Source organism: Sus scrofa, chromosome 16 (genome assembly GCF_000003025.6).
Source record: "Sus scrofa isolate TJ Tabasco breed Duroc chromosome 16, Sscrofa11.1, whole genome shotgun sequence".
NCBI classification, from domain to species: Eukaryota; Metazoa; Chordata; class Mammalia; order Artiodactyla; family Suidae; genus Sus; species Sus scrofa.
The window spans coordinates 43,273,588-43,293,981 of record NC_010458.4 but is presented as its reverse complement, the minus strand read 5'-3'; the positions used below and the strand labels follow the sequence as shown (position 1 = coordinate 43,293,981).

General features: G+C 37.9%; 2 protein-coding genes across 2 annotated transcripts in view; one reads left to right on the top strand and one right to left on the bottom strand.

Annotated features, from left to right (window-relative positions):
- SREK1IP1 (SREK1 interacting protein 1) overlaps nt 1-20,394 on the top strand; it is a 232,387-nt gene that overhangs the window by 52,271 nt on the left and 159,722 nt on the right. The window lies entirely within an intron of this gene.
- Nucleotides 1-20,394, bottom strand: part of FAM159B (family with sequence similarity 159 member B) — a 25,765-nt gene extending 5,371 nt beyond the window's left edge. The window contains exons 1-2 of the mRNA XM_003359794.4: nt 20,077-20,394; nt 15,694-15,851 (exon numbers count right to left, since the gene is read on the bottom strand). Coding sequence (XP_003359842.1) covers nt 15,694-15,851; nt 20,077-20,267 — 349 coding nt within the window. The 5' untranslated portion in view covers nt 20,268-20,394. The remainder of the gene's footprint in view (nt 1-15,693; nt 15,852-20,076) is intronic.

Below are 20,394 nucleotides of genomic sequence, written 5' to 3'. Positions count from 1 at the left end.
AAATCAACCCATAGTAGATTGGCTGATTAGCTCTAGAAAGTAGGGTTTAGTGAGATGGCATGATGGAAATGTAAATCAATACATTTATTTTTAAGCCTGGAGTGTTCCTACCTTGTGATTTTTTAACATGAAATTCTCAAGGAACCCATCAGACTTAGGATCTAAAATTTATATTAAAAGGTATTCACTGATTATTTTCAGTACCAAAAAATGTTAAGTACCTAAAATTTAAAATAATAGGGGAATTATCATGCATTAAGTATCATGCAGCCATTCAATTTGAAAAGAATGACTTCCAAAAAATGTTTAATTACATTGAAAGTTCTCAGAATATGTTAAGTGAGGAAAGATGCAAAACTATTAGCAGTAAAATAATAATATTTATATAGCACTTCCTCACAGCACTTACCATCAGCTTCTCTCTGCTTAAAATCCTTTAGGATCAAATCTGAATTTCTTGGTTAGGCTGAGGATCAGCCCTGCTTCCCTCTCCCAGCTCAGCTCACCCCTTTCCCTTCCTTGTTCTTGGCATTTCAGACAGAGAAATACCAACTAACAGGCTCCTTAAACTTGCTCTGCTCTCTTGTGCTTTCTCTGCCACAAGCTTTGCATACTCCAATTTGGCTGGTATCCCTAACTCTGTAATTTTCTTCGCTTGAATAACTTACTTATCCTTGAGGTTTTTGCAAAATCTGTTTCAAACCTAAGGGGAAGAGGGACTCACTGGCCAAGAGGTTCTGCTATTGGAGGTAGCTTTCTTTACTTTCTGCCATCGAGTCTATCTTTATGTGATGTTTTTACTTTTTTTCTTTAGATCAGTCTAAGCCTCACTTTTAATGTGTCCATACAGCCTGTATTTGCCCATTTATAAGTAATTATATAGACTGCTGTCAATGAGGACATCCCCCACTGTGGGCTGTTTTCATAGATCAACACTCAAAGGGAAACATTCTAAGTTTTGAAGGATAATATCTCACTATAGCTCCCAGATCTTACCCATAGTACTGAAACAGGTGTGGTTTTAGACTCTGGGCTAATATTAAAACAATCATAAGTTTAAAATGTAGGGCAGAGAGTGGTACAAAATCTGGCTTTATGTCATTACTCCTCTGAAATCTTTTGGTCTTTTAAAATAATGTTCTAGTTCTAAACATCCAATCATAATGTTTTGACCATATAATTTGATTTTTAAAAGTTGATTTGTTGTAGGCACCACATTTTCTAGCCTGGCAAGTAGCCCTTTGCCAAATCAGCAAGTGAAACTGTTTGAAATAAATGTAGTAGGGAAAGCTGGCAGGAAAAATTGATGACCTGATAAACTCTTGACTTTTACTTCCAAAGTAGACTTTAAAAGATAGATGAGATTCAAATTAACTACTAAATACTTAAGCAATGGAATATATACATGGGGACCCTTGAAACTATTTTTCTTATATAACATTTAAAAACCAAAATGTTTGTAGGTTTATTTTTATTGGTTTAGCATTATTTATACTCTTTAGTAACACAGCAGGTAAAGGTAAAAGATCAAGTATTTAAGATGTAAATTAGTCTCATGTTATGTGGGCAGAATTTGTATCTTATATAAGCATTTATTTTCTTTTTGAATTGAAGTATCATTGATTTATATTACATTAATTTTAGGCATACAACATGTTGATTCAATATTTTTATAGATTATACTGCATTTAAAGTTACTATAAAATATTGGCTATATTCACTGTGCTGTAAATATATCCTTGTAGCTTAATTATTTTATACATAATAGTTTGTGCTTCCTATTTCCCTTACCCTATCTTGCCCCTCCAGCATTTCTTTAAACATCTAAAATTTTAACATTTTATTCAAATTTCTGGAAGTCTGTAGACTGTAATGTTGGTTAATTCAAGTCCTTTATTTTTCCTCAGCTTTTTATATCTCAAATTCATGACCTTCTAGTGAGATTTTCAAGGTGGTTTTTCTGTCTTTTCACATACAGGGTGTTTTGGTCTTTTCTTTAAAATGGGAATTAAACTGAGGAAGTTATTTCCTAACTTAGTCTGGGGTTTTCGCTTAAGCTGTCACCATCCTGACAGCTCTAGTTGCCATTCTGTATTTTCCTAGCAACAACTGCAGGAGTTTATATAACCTATCTATCTACTGCCCTCTGAGATTTAAAGGCTTGCAAAATACATTCTAGTATTACAGATTTTCTTTCAAGTAGAACTTGTAAAAACCCCTATTTCCCAGTCCTGATTCTTATTTCCTTGGCTACTGGATCCTTCTAACCAGCATAGGTACAGAGATCATTTCTTAGATTGGCTTCTTAAGGCAAGGCAGTTACCCTAACCAAAATGATTTGCTACAGAAATGAGAAAAGTTTTGATGTAAAGACCATACTGCCATTATTTTAAGCAGAAGCTTTTTTTTAAGCAGGTCAACACCATGGTGTTTATTCTCTTCCTGCAGCTTATAAAAGCCCAAAGGTACTTTCAATGTATATCCCTCCGGTAAGTTAGAATAATGGGGCATATTATGGAAAAGACAACTGCCATAAGTAGGACTGTGCTGTAGTAATATCAGAGTCCAGCTAACTCCATCCCTCTGGAATGATTTTAAAAGAGAAAACAGGAAAAGTCTCAGCAACCTCAGCTTTTCCTACTTTTCCTCTAATAAATAGAAACTAATTTCTTAACCAACAACGTAGAGATAAAAACAGGTGCCTCTTCTATGACAAGGCTATAACATGGATCCAGTTTTGTTTTATTATTATTATTATTATTATTATTATTATTATTATTATTTTCTTTTTAGGGCCACGCCCACGGCACGTGCAAGTTCCCAGGCTAGGGGTCCAATTGGAACTGATACCAATGGGGGATCCAAGCCGCGCCTGTGACCTACATCACAGCTCATGGCAATGCTGGATCCTTAACCCACTGAGCTAGGCCATGGATTGAACCTACAACCTCATGGTTTCCAGTTGGATTCGTTTCCTCTGCACCACGACAGGAACTCCTATATTCATTTTTAAGTAAGAAATCTGTAATACCACTGAGTTTTCAAGGTATTTGTTACGCATAAAAGGTTTTCTTATTTGATTTCTCCTTTTCTTTACAGAGTGTATACTGCAAAAATCCAACATCACTGTGCTTTTTAGGTTGTTCACATTAGTTGCTCTTGCTGCTGCTCATGTCCCACTTTTATTCTTTTTTTTTTTTTTTCAGTCTGGTCATTTTATGTAAATCTCAACCTTCCTTTAATCCTATATTTCTCAGACTGGCATTTAAATGAAAGCTTTGACCTTTGCTAAAATTTAAATCCAATTTGTCAAACAAATCAAAATCGTCATTTAAGTTAGAGTTCATCAAAAAAAATCTTTCCACCCATCCTCATTACAAACTAAGCCAATATATTTTTTTTCTGATAATAGTTAAGTTTTGCATTCATTTTCAGAACCATTCCTCAGGGATCCCCTTATTCTATAACTCTTCTATGAATTCTGCTCTTGCCTACTATTTCAAAATACCAAAAGGAGGCTGGGCTCTCTGCAGGTCTTCATCTCCTTACTCTCTGGCAGAACCGTAATTAAGCTTTTCTGCCACTATCTGCCTGTGTCTCCCTGGCTTCTGTGTTAGCAACCTGCAGTCCTTTGGCAACTTCAATGACTAATCAGTGGGCTTGATTTATTATCTAATAGAAATCTACACATCCCACTCATCCTGCATTTCCTTCTAATGGAAACAAGCAGTTTTAAATTTGCACCCTAAAAGTGTTTTTTTTTTTTTAATTTACGAGGGGACATTTTCCTTTCAAGTTTCATATGATGCACAAAACTGGATCTGAGGTAAATGGTGAAGTGAGCAAAACTTGCTTAGTGACCCACTGATCTGTTGATCTCTCAATGTGCTGCCTTCCTTCCCCTTGATGTCACAAAGGTATCTCGTGTAAACACAGTTAAAAATTCATTGTGAAAGTTAGAATCTTAGACTTGCCCTTTTGCTTTCTCCATCCATCAGTGAATGAAGACAGTTCTATCTGGAAATGTTTTTCTACCCTATTTTTTCCACAATTGGACTTCTTTTTTTCTTTTCTGCATTATTAAATTCTCTCAACCATGGAAGACTAACATAGCTCACAAAATAATTTAGCTGATGTTTTAAATTCTTTAAATGAATTTTCACAACAAGAGACTGGCTTCTATATGGCTTATTGGTTCCAACATCAGCCAGCATTGCCTAACCCTGCTCCCTGAGGAGGACTTAACAAATGTGAAAAGTAGCAGTAGCTCTGCTGAACAATGTGGCATTCTACAGCCTGGGAACAAAAGTTTTAGAAAATTCCAGACTCATTATTTTCAGTAGAAAGGTCCCTTTAGGAGACACAAGTGGCCTTTTCTGCTATTGAGTTCAAATTGCCGCATTTTCTACTAAGATCTCAGTGAGCTCTTAAAGCCTCTCTGAAACAAAGAATGGCATTTAAAAATAATTTGGTAGGGTAATTAATATGTGTTTTGAGCAGAATTCAGTTGAAGCAGTGTTAAGGCTATTAGTAAAAATGGCCGCTAAGTTTATCTATACCTTTGGTACAAAACCCATCTAAAGTACTATGTGAGTTTTGAAATTTTGACAATGTGATTCAAAAGTTTATCTGAAATACTGAACATTAGTCAAGAAACTTTGAAAAAGAAGCATAATGGGAAGGAAGAGAAAGTCTTGCCTAATCAGATACTAAACTATATAGCTACAGAGGAGTTCCTGTCGAGGCTTAGTGGTTAAAGAACCTGACTAGTATCCATGAGGACTTGGGTTCAAGCCCTGGCCTCGCTCAGTGGGTTAAGGGTCCAACATTGCCATGAGCTGTGGTATAGGTGGCAGATGGGCTGGGATCCCGAGTTGCTGTGGCATAGGGTGGCAGCTATAGCTCCTATTCAACCCCTGCCCTGGGAACCTCCATATGCCTCAGGTACAGCCCTAAAAACACAAAACAAAACAAAAAATAATAAATAAATTATATAGCTACAATGATTTTTAAAGTATACTATTTGCTTAAGAATATTCTTTTGTTTCTATAAGTGACAGAATATGTGGTATATATATACAATGGAATACTACTCAGTCACATAAAGAAGAAGAAAATAATGCCATTTGAAGCAACATGGATGCAACTAGAGATTCTCATACTAAGTCAAGTCAGAAAGAGAAAGACAAACACCATATATCACTTTTATGTGTCTAAAATATGGCACAAATGAACCTACCTTACAAAACAGAAACAGACTCAGACATAGAGAATAGACTTGTGGTTGCCAAACGGGAGAGGAGAGAGAGTGGACTGGTAGTTAGGGCTTAGTAGGTGCAAACTATTACATTTAGAATGGATCAACAATGAAGTCCTACTGTAAAGCACAGAGAATTACATCAAGTTTCTGGGGATAGACAATGATGAAAGATAATACAATAAAGGGAACATGGCATTTGACAAAGTCCAACATCCATTCATGATAAAAACTTACCAAAGTGGGTAGAGAGGGAACATACCTTAACATAATCAAAGCCATTTATGACAAGCCCTCAGAAACATAATACCCATTAGAGAAAAGCTGAAAGCCTTCCTGCTAAAATCTGGAACAAGAAAAGAATGCCCACTCTCACCACTTTTATTCAACATAGAATTGGAAGTCCTAGACACAGCGATCAGACAAACAAAAGAAATAAAAGGTATACAAATTGGAAGAGAAGAGGTAACATTGTCACTCTATGCTGATGACATGATACTATACATAGAAAACCCTAAGGACTCAACCCAAAAATACTTGAACTGATCAGCAAATTCAGCAGAGTAGCAGGATATAAGATTAACATTCAGAAGTCAGTCACATTTTTGTATACTAACAATGAAATATTAGAAAAGGAATAAAAAATATAATACCTTATAAAATTGAACCCCCCAAAATCAAATCCCTGGGAATAAACCTGACAAAGGAGGTCAAATAAAAATATGCTGAGAACTATAAAACATTAATCAAGGAAATTAAAGAGGATTCAAAGAAATGGAAAGATATTCCATACTCCTGGGTCAGAAAATTAGTATCATAAAAATGGTCATTAGCAATGAGATCCTGCTGTGTAGCACTGGGAACTATGTCTGGTCACTTATGATGGAGCATGATAGTGTGAGAAAAAAGAGTGTATACATGTATGTGTAACTGGGTCACCATGCTGTACAGTAGAAAATTGACAGAACACTGTAAACCAGCTATTATGGAAAAAAATAAAAATCATTATATAAAAACAAACAAACAAACAAAAAGGGTCATACTACCCAAAGCAGTCTACAGAATTCAATGCAATCCCTATCAAATTACCCAGGACATTTTTCACAAAACTAGAACAAACAATCCAAAAATTTATATGGAGCCACAAAAGATCCAGAATTGCCAAAAGCAATCCTGAGGAACAAAAACCAAGCAGGAGGCATCACTCTCTTAGACTTCAGGCAATATTACAAAGCTGAAGTAATCAAGACAGTGTGGTCCTGGTACAAATACTGACATACAGACCAATGGAACAGAAGAGAGAACCCAGAAATAAACCCAGACACCTATGGTTGGTCAATTAATCTTTGACAAAGGAGACAAGAATGTAAAATGGGAAAAAGAAAGTCGTTTCGTCAAGTGGTGCTGGGAAAACTGGACAGATGCATGTAAATCAATGAAACTGGAACACACCCTCATACCAAGCATAAAAAGAAACTCAAAATGGCTTAAAGGCTTAAACGTGAGACACGACACCATCAAACTCCTAGAAGAGAACATAGGCACAATATTCTCTGACATCAACCTTACAAATGTTTTCTCAGGTCAGTCTTCCAAGGCAACAAAAATAAAAGCAAAAAGAAGCCAATGGGACCTAATCAAACTGACAAGCTTTTGGACTGCAGATGAAACCATAAAAAAAAACCAAAAAGCCAACTTACAGAATGGCAGAAAATAGTTTCAAACAATGCAACTGACAAGGGTTTAATCTCTAAAATATACAAACAACTTATACAACTCAACAGCAAAAAATCCAACCACCCAGTTGAAAAAAAGGCAAAAGACCTGAACAGACACTTCTCCAAAGAAGATATGCAGATGGCCAACAAGCACATTAAAAAAATGTTCAACATCCCTGATTATTAGATAAATGTAAATCAAAACTGCAATGAGGTCCACCTCACACCAGTCAGAATGGCCATCTTTAATAAGTCCACAAATAACAAATTCTGGAGAGAGTGTGGAAAAAAGGGAACCCTCCTGCACTGCTGGTGGGGATGTAAACTGGTACAACCACTATGGAAAACAGTATAGAGGTACCTTAAAAAACTATACATAGAGCTACCATATGACCCAGCAATCCCACTCTTGGGCATATATCCGGACAAAACTTTCCTTGAAAAAAACACATGCACCCATATGTTCATTGCAACACTATTCACAATAGCCAAGACATGGAAACAACCTAAATGTCCTCAACAGATGAATGGATTAAGATGTGGTATGTACATATAGCACAAATGAATCTTTCCACAGAAAAGAAACTCATGGACTTGGAGAATAGACTTGTGATTGCCAGGTAGGGGTGGGGAGGGAATGGGATGGATTGGGAACTTGGGGTTAATAGATGCAAACTATTGCTTTTGGAATGGATAAACAATGAGATCCTGCTCTATAGCACTGGGAACTATATCTAGTCACTTATGATGGAGCATGATAATGTGAGAAAAAAGAATGTATACTTGTGTGTGTAACTGCGTCACCATGTTGTACAGTGGAAAATTGACAGAACACTGTAAACCAGAGTATGATAAAAAAATAAAAGTCATTATATATAAAAAAAAAGATACGGTATATATACACAATGGAATACTACTCAGCCATAAAAAAGAACAAAATGATGCCACTTGCAGCAACAGGGATGGAACTAGAGACTCTTGTACTAAGTGAAGTAAGTCAGAAAGAGAAAGACAAATAGCCATATGATATCATTTATATCTGGAATCTAATATATGGCACAAACGAACCTTTCCACAGAAAAGAAACTCATGGACTTGGAGAACAGACTTGTGGTTGCCTGGGGTGGGGGGAGGGATTGGGATGGACTGGGAATTTGGGGTTAATAGATGCAGACTATTGCTTTTGGAATGGATAAGCAATGAGTTCCTGCTCTATAGCACTGGGAACTATATCTAGTCACTTGTAATGGAGCATGATAATGTGAGAAAAAAAGAATGTATATATGTATGTGTGACTCGGTCACCTTGCTATACAGTAGAAAACGGACAGGACACTGTAAACCAGCTATACTATAAAAAATAAAAATCATTAAAAAAGAAAAAGGGAATATAGATTTATGTAATATGTATAACTGAATCACTTTGTTGTACACCTAAAACTAACACAATATTGCAAGTCAACTATACTCAAATAAAATTAAAACAAAATAAACGGGCAGATAAATTTAACACAACGGAATTCCTGATGTGGCTCAGCAGAAACGAAACTGACTAGTATCCATGAGGATGAGGGTTCAATCTCTGATCCTCACTCAGTGGGTTAAGGATCTGGCATTGCCATGAGCAGTGGCGTAGGTCAGAGATATGGCTTAGATCTGGTGTTGCTGTAGCTGTGGTGTGTAGGTTGGCAGCTGCTGCTCCAACTGGAACCCCAGCCTGGGAATTTCCATATCCCACAGGTGCAGCTATAAAGAAGCAAACAAAACAAAACAAAACAAAATGGAAAGTCTACAAAAAGATCCCAGTATATGTAAGAAATTAGTTTATGACAAAGGAGACATTTTAAATTAGCAAGAGGAAAAGGATAGATTGTCCAATAACTATTTGGACAGTTGGGTCATTATTTGTAAAATAAAAATAAAGGCAGATCCCTTTCTCATACTTTACACAAAAATTTAAATTCTAGGATTTTTAAACATGTAAATGTAAAGAACAAATGAACGAATATATTAGAAGAAAATATAGGTGAATATCTTTATATCTTAGAATAAGGTGAGAACTTTCTAAGTATAAAAGTAAAGAGAAATCACCAAAGGAGAAACTCTATCAGTTGAAAAACTGTCACATATAAAATTAAAAGGAAATTATGAAAAACATTTGGAATATATGTGAAGAAGTCTTTACTGTATGCAAAGTTCTTCTAAAACAATGAAAAATGAACACTCCCATAGAAAAATGTTACAAGACATGAGGAACAATGTGCCACAAAAGAAATAATGGCAAACACTCAAATGTCCTCTCTCAGTCCTAATTAGATAAATTAAAAATGAAAGACTATATTATTAGCTTCAATGAATTTAGTAAAATATATATCTTTTGAAATAAAAATACCCATGAAATAGTACTTTTCTGGAGGACAGTTAGCAACTTATTTCCAAAGCCTTTTGTATCTTTGGTCAGCAATTCCACTCCTAGGAAAATATTTAGATGTTCAATGCACATATATAATAGAGAAAAACGGAAGCTAGCTCAAAGTCAATAATTTATATAAAATATGATATACCTAGACTTTGGTTTTTAAACACCATTCCCAACTAAAATGAATCAGACTTCTTGGAGAAATGGCAGATTTCAAGGCTGAGATAGGACAACCACAGGATGCGCCAGAACATTTTGTGACAGAAAGCCAAAAAAAAAAAAAGCTCAAAAAATGATGGACATATTTCAAAAGGATACAGTACCCAATTTAAAGGGTCTCCCACAGGCTAAAACTGAAATAATTTAAGGATTAGAATAAAAAAATGATAGTAATAGAGTATTTTAGAATAAAGTATCCAAATCCACATTGATATTAATATATTAATAGGTAAATGGGGAAAAGAGAAAGCTGTCCCTTGTAGTAGGAAAACAACTAATAAACACAGAAGGAATGATGAGTTTAGAAAATCACCATTTTACAACTATATAATTCTGAAATTATTTTGACATTCCAAAGAAAGCATTCAATCAAAAGTTTGAGGAGGAGCAGGATATTTTCATACCTCCCAACAAATTACTCAGTAATGGTAAAGGAAAAATAGTGACTTTACCATGAATTAACCTAGCAAATACAATCTTAATTAAAGAATCCAAGTTAACATCACCATTGCTGGGACAGACCAATATGTCTACGCCTCCTGATATGATGCCCTGAGAATAAAACTTGGTATTCCCATAAAAATGTATAATCTCTCCAATAATGAGAAAACATCAAAAAAACTTAAATTAGGGGACACTGTCTAAAATAACCGGCTTTGATTTTTCAAAACTGTCAGGATCATGAAAGACAAAGGAAGGCTGAGGATTAAAGAATACCAAAGAAATATGACAACTAATTACAAGATGTAGCTCTGGACTAGCTCCCAGATAAGAAAAAATAGCTATTAAAAATATTGGCAAAATTTCAGAGTTCCTGTTGTGGTGCAATGGAAACATATCCCACTGGTATCCATAAGGATGCAGGTTCAATCCCTCACCACACTCAGTGGGTTAAGGATCTGCCGTTGCCATCTGCTGTGTTGCCAGGAGCTGTGTTGTAGGTTGCAGACAGCTCATATCTCAAGTTGCTGTGGCTGTGGCGTAGGCCATTCGGCCACAGCTCCAACTGGGCCCCTAGCCTGGGAACCTCCGTATGCCAAGAGTGTAGGCCTAAAGAAAAAAAAAATGACAAAAATATTGGCAAAATTTCAGAGTTTCTATTGTGGTACAGTGGAAATCAATCCACCTGGTATCTATGAGGACACAGGTTTGATCCCTGACCTTGTTCAGTGGGTTAAGGATCCGGTGTTACAGTGAGCTGTGGTGTAGGTCACAGACATGACACCGATCTGGCGTTGCTGTGACTGTGGCATAGGACGGCAACTGTAGCTCCAATTAGACCCCTATCCTGGGAGCTTCCATATGCCACGGGTGTGGCCCTAAAAAGAAAATAAAAAATTTTAAAAAAGGCAAAATTTCAATATGAGCTTCAGATTAGATAATATTACTGTATCGGTGATGATATATTTCCTGACTTTGATAAATGTACTGTAATTGTGTAAGGAAAAAAATCCTTGTTCTTAGGAAACATACTGAAATATTTATGGTTAAAAGGCATGATATCTGCAAATTATTTTCAAATGATTTAGAAAAATATACATCAAAAGAAAGTCAATGATGAAGAAAATAAGGCAAAATGTTAACAATTAGTAAACCTGGGAAAAGGTATACAACCTTCTCTTCACTTTTCTTGCAACTTAACTAAGTCAAAATAAAAGAATAAAAATTCATAACCCTCCATCAAGGTAATAAAATGGAATCCTTAAAAGTGGTGTTTATTTACTGGCAAACAATAACATCAATATTGTTCAGTGAAAAAAATAGCATGTTATAGTGTCTTTTTTTCCCGTTTTGTTATATACATGTTTCTACAGATATAAAAAAAATCCATAAAGGATATTCATCATGGTATTAACATCTTTATTTCTCTGCGATAGGATCATGGATGAAGTTATTTATTTTTCAACATTTTCTAATTTTCCTAAAATGAAAGTGAATTAAAAGAAAGGTTCTCTTTTCATGGGTGTGAAGGTGTCTTCTAAGAAGAAACACAGCCCCTTCTGAGCTGATCCAAGTCCCATTCAGGTCGCAGGCAGAACAAACAATTGTATATATGATCATCAAATTTGCTTGCTTTCTCTGTAGACCATATTTAATTTATGTTTTCCTCCTAGACAACTGTGCCTTACTGCTGATTTGCTTATCCTTTCTTACTTCTGTTGCCTGCCTTTGCAAAAGAGGCCACAAAATAATAGACAATTGGAGCTGTTATTCCTATACAACAGTGGCTGTTTTATTTGTGTTAAGCAGCTCTACTCTCTGCTTTTCTCATTTTCATCAAAAAGTCTGCTTCTAGGAACACTTTTCTTGATTCTCCCCACCTCTCCACCACCCTGGGGTATCATTGGATACTCAAAACCACAGGATGAATATACCTTATCTTCCTGGAGCATCAGTTGTACTCAGAAATGGAAAGGAGATGTTGTTATTATTAGAGTAAAACCAGTTATTATATTAGCTATCAAATTAAAAATTCTCATAACTTGGATTTTTGTCGTGCCTCAATAGTAATGAACCTGACTAGTATCCATGAGAATGCAGGTTCAATTCCTGGCCTTGTTCAGTGGGTTAAGGATCCGGCCTTGAGGTGAGCTGTGGTGTAGGTCACAGACATGGCTCCAATCTGGCAGTGCTATGGCTCTGACATAGGCCAGCAGCTACGGCTTTGATTTGACCCCTAGCCTGGGAACTTCCATATGCCTTGGGTGTCTCCCTAAAATCACCACCACCACCAACAAATTCTCATCATTTAAAAAATGTAATGGGCAATTTCAAATAATTTAAGCTCATGAGGCAGATCTTTCCACTCTAATCCTTGCAATTATGGAGGTACAAATTCCTTTCTTATCTCCCTTTAAGGATTCTCTAATGGAAAAGTCTGAGAGGCAGGAATCTAAGATGTTCATCCTTTTAATCCCCCCCCCCATCAACTCTTAAGTTTCCCACATCTTGTGAAATGAGTCCACATTCCAGGAATGTCTACTCAGAAAGATGCCCTCCACACAGCCATCTTCTGCTCAGCACTGTCTGTCCTGAGTGTAAGTTACAAACCATGGTATTCTTTTAAACATAGGCATTTAATACATGCATAACTCAAAACACAAAATTTATTTATTTATTTATTTGTCTTTTGTAGGGCCGCATTCACGGCATGCAAAGGTTTGCAGGCTAGGGGTCTAATCGGAGCTGTAGCTTCTGGCCTACACCACAGCCACAGCAACGAGGGATCTGAGCCGCATCTGCAATCTATGCCACAGCTCACGGCAACGCTGGATCCTTAACCCAATGAGCGAGCCCAGGGATCGAACCCAAAACCTCATGATTCCTATTCGGATTCATTAACCACTGAGCCATGACAGGAACCCCAAAACACAAAACTTAAAAAGGAAGAAAATTATTACCAGGCACGATTTAAAAGCCAATCAATTGCTAAAGCAATAGGACTTCTCTGTACAAAGTGAGCCCTAGAAGTAAGCCTGATTACGCTCTACAGCTGCTTCCAGGGGCCTGCTGTTTTCATGATCAATTCAAAATGCATAAAGCCTTAAACTATATACATTAAAATAATGAACCCCAATGGAATAAAGATACACATAACAAAAATCTTGGCAAAATAGTCTAAGACGATTTTAGACTTTGACTATTGTTCAAAGACAAAATTCAGACAATTAAATTTGAAGGTCTAGTTGGCTTTACCCAATGATTCATGAACCGGACAGCATAGTGCTAAATAAAAACTATTTTTCCTGAGTTTTCTCCAAAATTCTATGTCAAGTTGGCTCTGAGAGCCCAGCAATAAGTTTAGTTGGTTTGTTGACTCAAATCTTGTAGTCTTGGAGTTCCCATCGTGGGGCAGTGGTTAACGAATCTGACTAGGAACCATGAGGTTGTGGGTTCGATCCCTGGCCTTGCTCAGTGGGTTGGGGATCCGGCATTGCCGTGAGCTGTGGTATAGGTTGCAGACGTGGCTCGGATCCCACGTTGCTGTGGCTCTGGCGTAGGCTGGCAGCTATAGCTCCGATTGGACCCCTAGCCTGGGAACCTCCATATGCCGCGGGAGCAGCCCAAGAAATGGCAAAAAGAAAAAAAAAAAAATCTTGTAGTCTTATGGCTGTTTAGCCAAGGAGATCCATTAATGCACTTCCTATGCAATTAGATGAAGCATCTTTCTTGCAATGAAATATCTCGACTCTGCCCTTCTGAAAAGCATTATAGACCTTACTTTCTAGCTGCAGTAGAGAAATTTTGAACAATAAATAAGTAAAATATATAATAAATTAGTGGTAAGTACTTAGAGAAATAAAGGAGGAGGGGGATATGAAATGTTGAAGTTAAAAACGTAGATTGAATGACCAGGGAAGAACTCCCTAGGAAGGTCCCTGGAATGTTTAGGCAGTTCCCATTGTGGCTCAGTGGGACCTAATGTTATCTCTGTGAGAATGAGGGTTTGATTCCTGGCCTTGCTCTGAGAGTTAAGGATCTGCTGTTGCCGTAAGCTGCAGCATAAGTTACAGGTGTGGCTCGGATCTGGTGTTGACATGGCTGTGGCATAGGCCAGCAGTTGCAGCTCTGATTCAACTCCTAGCCCAGGAACTTCCATATGCTGTAGGTGTGGCCATAAATAGGAAAAAAAAAAAAAAAAGATTTGAAGGAAGTGAAAATAAGGGCAAAGCATTCCAGACAATGATGAGGGCAGGTGCAAAGGCCCTGAGGCAAGAATTTCAAGGAAGAGCAAAGAGACTAAGGCAGCTGGGCAGAAGATTCAAGAAATAAAGGTAGAAATGGCAGACCCCTCCAGGTACAGTTAGGACTGCCACATATATTGAAAGAGATGGGAAGCAATTAGGGTTGGCTTGACTTAGCTTTTAACAGGCTCACTCTGGAGTTTGGAGTTTGAGGTGTTAACAAGCTCCCTACGAGATTCTTACACCTAGTAAAATTTAAGAAATGATAATTTAAATTATCTACGCAATTGAGACAAAAACTGAGTTTACTATTTGGTTATTTGATAATCACTAATTCACTCTGTCATTTTGCTTGTGGAGAAGGAGAGTCTAAGCCATTGCCCTAAATTTAGCTAATAACCTGTCAATTTGGCCATGCAATCTCCAAACAGTGCTTCGAAAGAGAACTCCAGAGGGATCTTGGCCTCTTGCTTTGTGACACAGGGCACCCTCTGAGAGAGAGCTCTGCAGAGAAGAAAACTAGAGCTAAAGAAATGATGCAGTGCTGGTGTATTTGAGAAGGTCACAGAGCATGGACTCTATAAATATCGGTTTCTGGATTCAGCTAAAATAGAGCATATGGGAAGGGAATTTTATAAATTTTTAAAAAATGAAGTCTTTCATTTTCTTTAAAAATGGAAGTTAGTGAGCATCTGTGTCTTATTCTAAATATACATATTATGTATATATTCTAAATTTTTATTAGAATATAGTCAAAATATATATCAAAATAAAGTTCACTATCACTACTTTTTAGGTACACTAATAGAAATTTATATTCACCTAAAATTTTAACAATCCTTTCTGATTTCTTCACGATATGATTAGCACGTGTAGCACTTTATAATTAAGGTAACAATGAGACTCAGTTCCGAAAACCATACATAAACGTTTCTAATACTTTATAGTTGCACCACACACACACACACACACACACACACACACACACACACACCACATACACATACTGACCACTGACTAACCAATTGAGAGCAATGCATCACTGAGAATTAATTAGACAAGCTGACTTCCCTGGTTCCATCAAAGACAAAATTTAAAAAATTCCAAGAGGATACAACCTTTATAACCGAGAGACACTAAATTAAAGTGGATTTATTGGATCGATGTGTTATTTTTCATGAGAACATTTACGTCCTGCTGCTCTTTTTTCTTGGGCACAATTTCTCTAAGGTATTTCATCATTAAGGCCTAGTTTAACATGAATTTTTATAAAGACACATAATAAACTGAATTTTTAAAAAGTGTTCCCTGTTAACAGTATGATCTGTCACCCAGGCACAGGTTATTACTTGAATAGAGTACATGCAATCGGTTACAAATAATGGATACTGATTACCTTCTTGAGTAGAAACAGCCTCCAGGTGCTGAAGTTTAAGGCCAGTGTCTAACCTTTGAGGCTTTGTATACAGAAATAGGTAGCAAAGGACACAGACGCTGATGACAAATGCAAGTAAAACAAGGGCAGCAATTCCCAGTCCAATCAGGGCACCAATGCTGAGGAAAACAAAAAATGCTGTGACTGCCACACAAACTGATTTGCATATCAACTAAAGAAAAGGTTTAAATATTATTAATTCTTGCTTCAGTCTTTCATAACCAAATTATATTATTGAGAATATTAACATTATAGTTAATTTAAAATATTGTGCCAATTTCTGCTATACAACAATTTCCATAATGGAAATATATATACACATCCCCTTTCTTATATTATCTTTCATCATGGTATATCCCAAGATATTGGATATAGTTTCTCAAATTACATTTTATTATAAACAGTATATGACTGAAATCTATAGCTCACCTTTTTTAACCATCAAATTCTTTTTTATTTTCTCTATACATTTACATGTTAATTACAGTATAGAATACCATGTAAATTCATATTAAGAGATCACATCATTCTCTAGGGATGATTCAAAAACATCTTAATCAAATAATCCTCTATTATTGATATATTTGAGGGGGAAAGATTGGGTTCACTCATAAAAGATGAATAAAAGGATATCTACTTCTGCAAAAGTAGTGAAATGAATGTTTACCAGAAATTTAAAACTTATTTTGGAGACATGTATGGGAGTTTTCATGTATTAATATACAAAACCACAGCTTTTACAAAAAAGGAGAAAAAAGTTAAAGGAAAGAAATGTTTAGGAAATTTACATAATTTCCTGTTCAATCTGAATTTTTCCTTTCTAAAAGAGCACAACAACAATGGCTTCTAACATTGCTGGCTTCTTCATTAAGGAAGAAACCCTTGTCCTTTTTTCTAAAACTGCAGTATATGTCTGATATTATTTGATTGGCACTAAATTTGTAGTAATTCCTTCTAATACTATTATCTACATGGCTAATCATTTGAGAAATAGCACAGTTTCCACAAACTTGTGAACTTTATATTTTAAATAGGAAAAGGAGCTTGGAAAAAAGAAAATCTTGAAAGACTAACATGCAAACATATGTACTTTACTTTCATGAGCCATAGGTATGTGTGTGTAAATACATCAAATCTAATACAAAATTAGAATTAGATGTTAAGCTGCTCCAAGAGCAAATACTTCTGTTGACTTTTCCATAGTGATGTGCACACTTATTAGACGTGTTTAGTAGAGTACTTAGCTTTTAATGTTTCATAAATGGAAGTAAATCATAATTGACTGGTGATTAAGCCATTGGTAGTAATTGAAAAGCAATCATCATTGACAAGTAGCAGTCATTGAAATGACTATTGAGCAGTAATGATCTTTTTCTTCATTATCTTCCTGGCTTGCTTTTCAGCTTCTGCTATTTCCCAGAGATGACGGCCCTAACAAATTTGGCATGTACTGAAAGAGAGGGAAGGGAGAAAGTGACCCGGGTTGCTAGGTGTGTCATTGCTTTGGGAGGTGGTATAGAACTCCACCTCCAAAAGTGAGGGGCTTAGCTCATCCCACTTATCCTGGATTTTAGATAGAAAGCCCCTTTGTGATTTAAAGATGGCCTCCTGAGCCACAGACATGGAGTCAGACTTCACAAGTCTCTTGTGCTTGCTTCATTACTGTCAGCCCAGTTCCCCTAGCCCGCACACCAGGGAAGACTGGGTGATTTTCTGGCTAGAGCTGGTATATAGTTACATATTTCAATTGGGGTTTGCCCTCACTTGGCACCTTTTTTCCAAAGGGTAGACTTCCTGGCTCTGGCAGTATCTTTTTCATGCTTGTTAGCACCAGAGCTGACTTTTGTAGATCCTATATTAGGACTCTACACAAACACATGGGAACATAATCCTCTTAATTAATATTATCTGCTTCACAAGGCAGCTAGGAGTCCAGACATCTGAAAAGATTCATGACATGGGAACCTGGTTATTAAAAGCATCTTCAAAGTGAAAAATTAATTTAGTCAACTTAAAAGTGAAATCGTCAACTTAATTAAATGCAACGTACTTATTATGGGCTTTAAAGGTACACAATTTAAAAACCAGACCACATGAACTGAAGGAAAAACAAAGCATGCCACTTCTTTCTATTATAAAAGGAGGTTCTTTGTAATCTTGACAAATTTAATGTCAGAGTTCCATTTTATAGAAACGCTACTTTATGCCTGTGAAACTCTAGATAAAGATGGAGCTCTGAGAATCTTCTAAAATATCCACTTCAGCAAATACTTAGTGAACTCATATTAGCCCTGTGCAACACAACATTTTTTCCCTAAGTCCTGAAGAAGGTTATCAAAGGAAACCCTTAGAGGTTAGGGGTTTATAAGAGAAAAGATGGGAGTGGGCCAAACACAGAAAAGGGAGAATTATGCTTTCCTCACTGCACTTTTGAGCAGTTTTCTTTTCAATCCCTGACAAAGGGTCTGAACCTGGAGTCACATTAAAGAATTCTCATATTTAGCAACTTCAGTTACCTGGAGATACCACACCTGTGCCTTTCTGTGGCAGCTGCAGAATTGCAGAACAAATGCTAGTGACTTCTGGGACATTTTTCACAGACCATTTTAAATTAGGAGAGAGAGTGAAGAATATGAGGGAGATGAAGGTCTAAACTTTACCTCCCCATTGTGTTCTCAGAGCTCAAAAACTAAGAAGCACCGACCGATGCCATCAGCTGTCATAATTTTCATATTTCCCAGAAACTGAGCTGCATTATCTGTGATGAATGAACACAGGAATGAATGAACACAAAGGAATGAACAGCTTGCCCCCTACAAGCTATTCATTCCTTTGTGCCCTCATAAACCATAGGAAAGTTTTGTTGCCTCTGCTGCTTGTCACTTTGGAACTATTCAGGGATCTGAGAATCCCAGGCACTTTTCCAGGTGAGTGACTTAAGAGTTACCAGTTTCTTTCAGAGGCGCTGCTGCCATTATTAACACCTCCAAAGCCTCTGAGCTGGCTTCCTATGTTATTGTCCAAAAGGCCAAAGAATATGCCAGTGCAACGCAGATTGCTTCCCTAAATACTAAGGATATGCTGTCATTTTCTGAGATGCTGTGTGTTCTGGCACAATACAATTTTGTTAGTTGAATTTGCTGGTAAGTAGACACTCCTTCTGAGATTTTTTGGAAGCTTGCAATGCCTAAAAAATGACTTTACTGCTCTAAGAAATAACATTTAAAGTCATTTGCCGTAAACTTGGCATATGTGCCAAATTCTGGACCATGCTAGGAAATTGGGAAAAATAATAATCTTCCTCTTACCAGGCCCAGCCCCTTCCCCACCCCAGGCATAAGGTAATTCATTGGTTTGTAAGGAACAGTTTCAGATGGGATGGCAGTTCTTGCCTCTAACCGCAGCACCCCGTTCATTCTCCAGGCAAAATGAAAGAATCAAGTCCTAAATTCGCAAGCTTTTGAAGTGGAGGCAGGGGAGAAGCACTTCATAATGAAAATAACTGTGTAAATGCCAATTGAAATAAGTAAAATGCCCATAATAAGGAAAAAAAAAAAAAAAAGGCAAGAAAGACACCACTTTAGAAAGTGTCTTCACTTTCCAGCAATGGCCAAAGAGCTCAGGTGTTGTCCTGGAAAGGTTTTATAGAGTGTAATCATAGCAATCAAAATTCTTCCTTTCTCGGGGTCAATGTGGGATCAGCTGAAACAGGTAAATTGAAAAACTCAGTCGCCTGTGCGAGCCAACTCCCACCCACCCCACACATACCTTCTTTTGATATTTTAAAGCATACAGCCAATTCCTTCTCACCTACGAAGAGACTTAAAATACTCTGGTCCTTGGCTAATGCCTTAAAATGAGTCTCAAAGAATCCCTTTCCATTTAAACGTACCAAATGCCCCAACAAATTAAAAGGAGAATTTAGCCTCCTCAAATTATCTTTCTCTTCCCTCAGAGCCGCGGGACTGGCACTGGTCCCCGGGAGAGAGTAAAGGACAGTCCACTCCCACCGGGTGGCCCTGGGTGCGCCCAGGGCGCAGAGCCCGCGCAGAGCCCGCGCAGAGCCCGCGCGCGCGCCTTGCCCGGGATCCCCCTGCGGATTCACACCTCTGGGGCCACCGCCCGACCCTCACCGGACCCTGGCGGCACCAAGCGGACCCCAGACCTGCTCCTGGAGCGGTTTCTCAGCAGGTCCCTCACCCTCCCTCGGAGGCTCCTCTCCTCCCTGAGGGACACGATCTGAGCGGGTCGCGGGTACGTGGGCGACCTCCCTCCTTCCCGACTGGCAAGACTCGTCGCCCCCACCACCCAGGCCCTGGGGCTCCAGTCCCCTGCCCTGCCCACCTGAGGCTCAACATGTAGCTGTGCTTGTAGGGGAAGTAGCTGCCCGGCTCGCTGCAGCAGTACTTGAGGTCCGCGAAGCCACAGCAGTAGAGGAGGGAGGCCCCCTCGCCTCGCCGGGGGCACTGAAAGGGCTCCACGAAGCTGTGGTTGAGGCTGTAGTAGCCGGAGCACACCCGGCTGGCCTCGCTCATCGCGAGCGGCCACTGCAGCGGCGCGCGAGGCCCCGATCTGCCCCCACTGCACGCGTCCCGCCCGCGCCCGCGCCGCCAGACCTCTCAGCCCCGACTCGCCTCTTGGCGATCCAGGGGCTGACTGCCT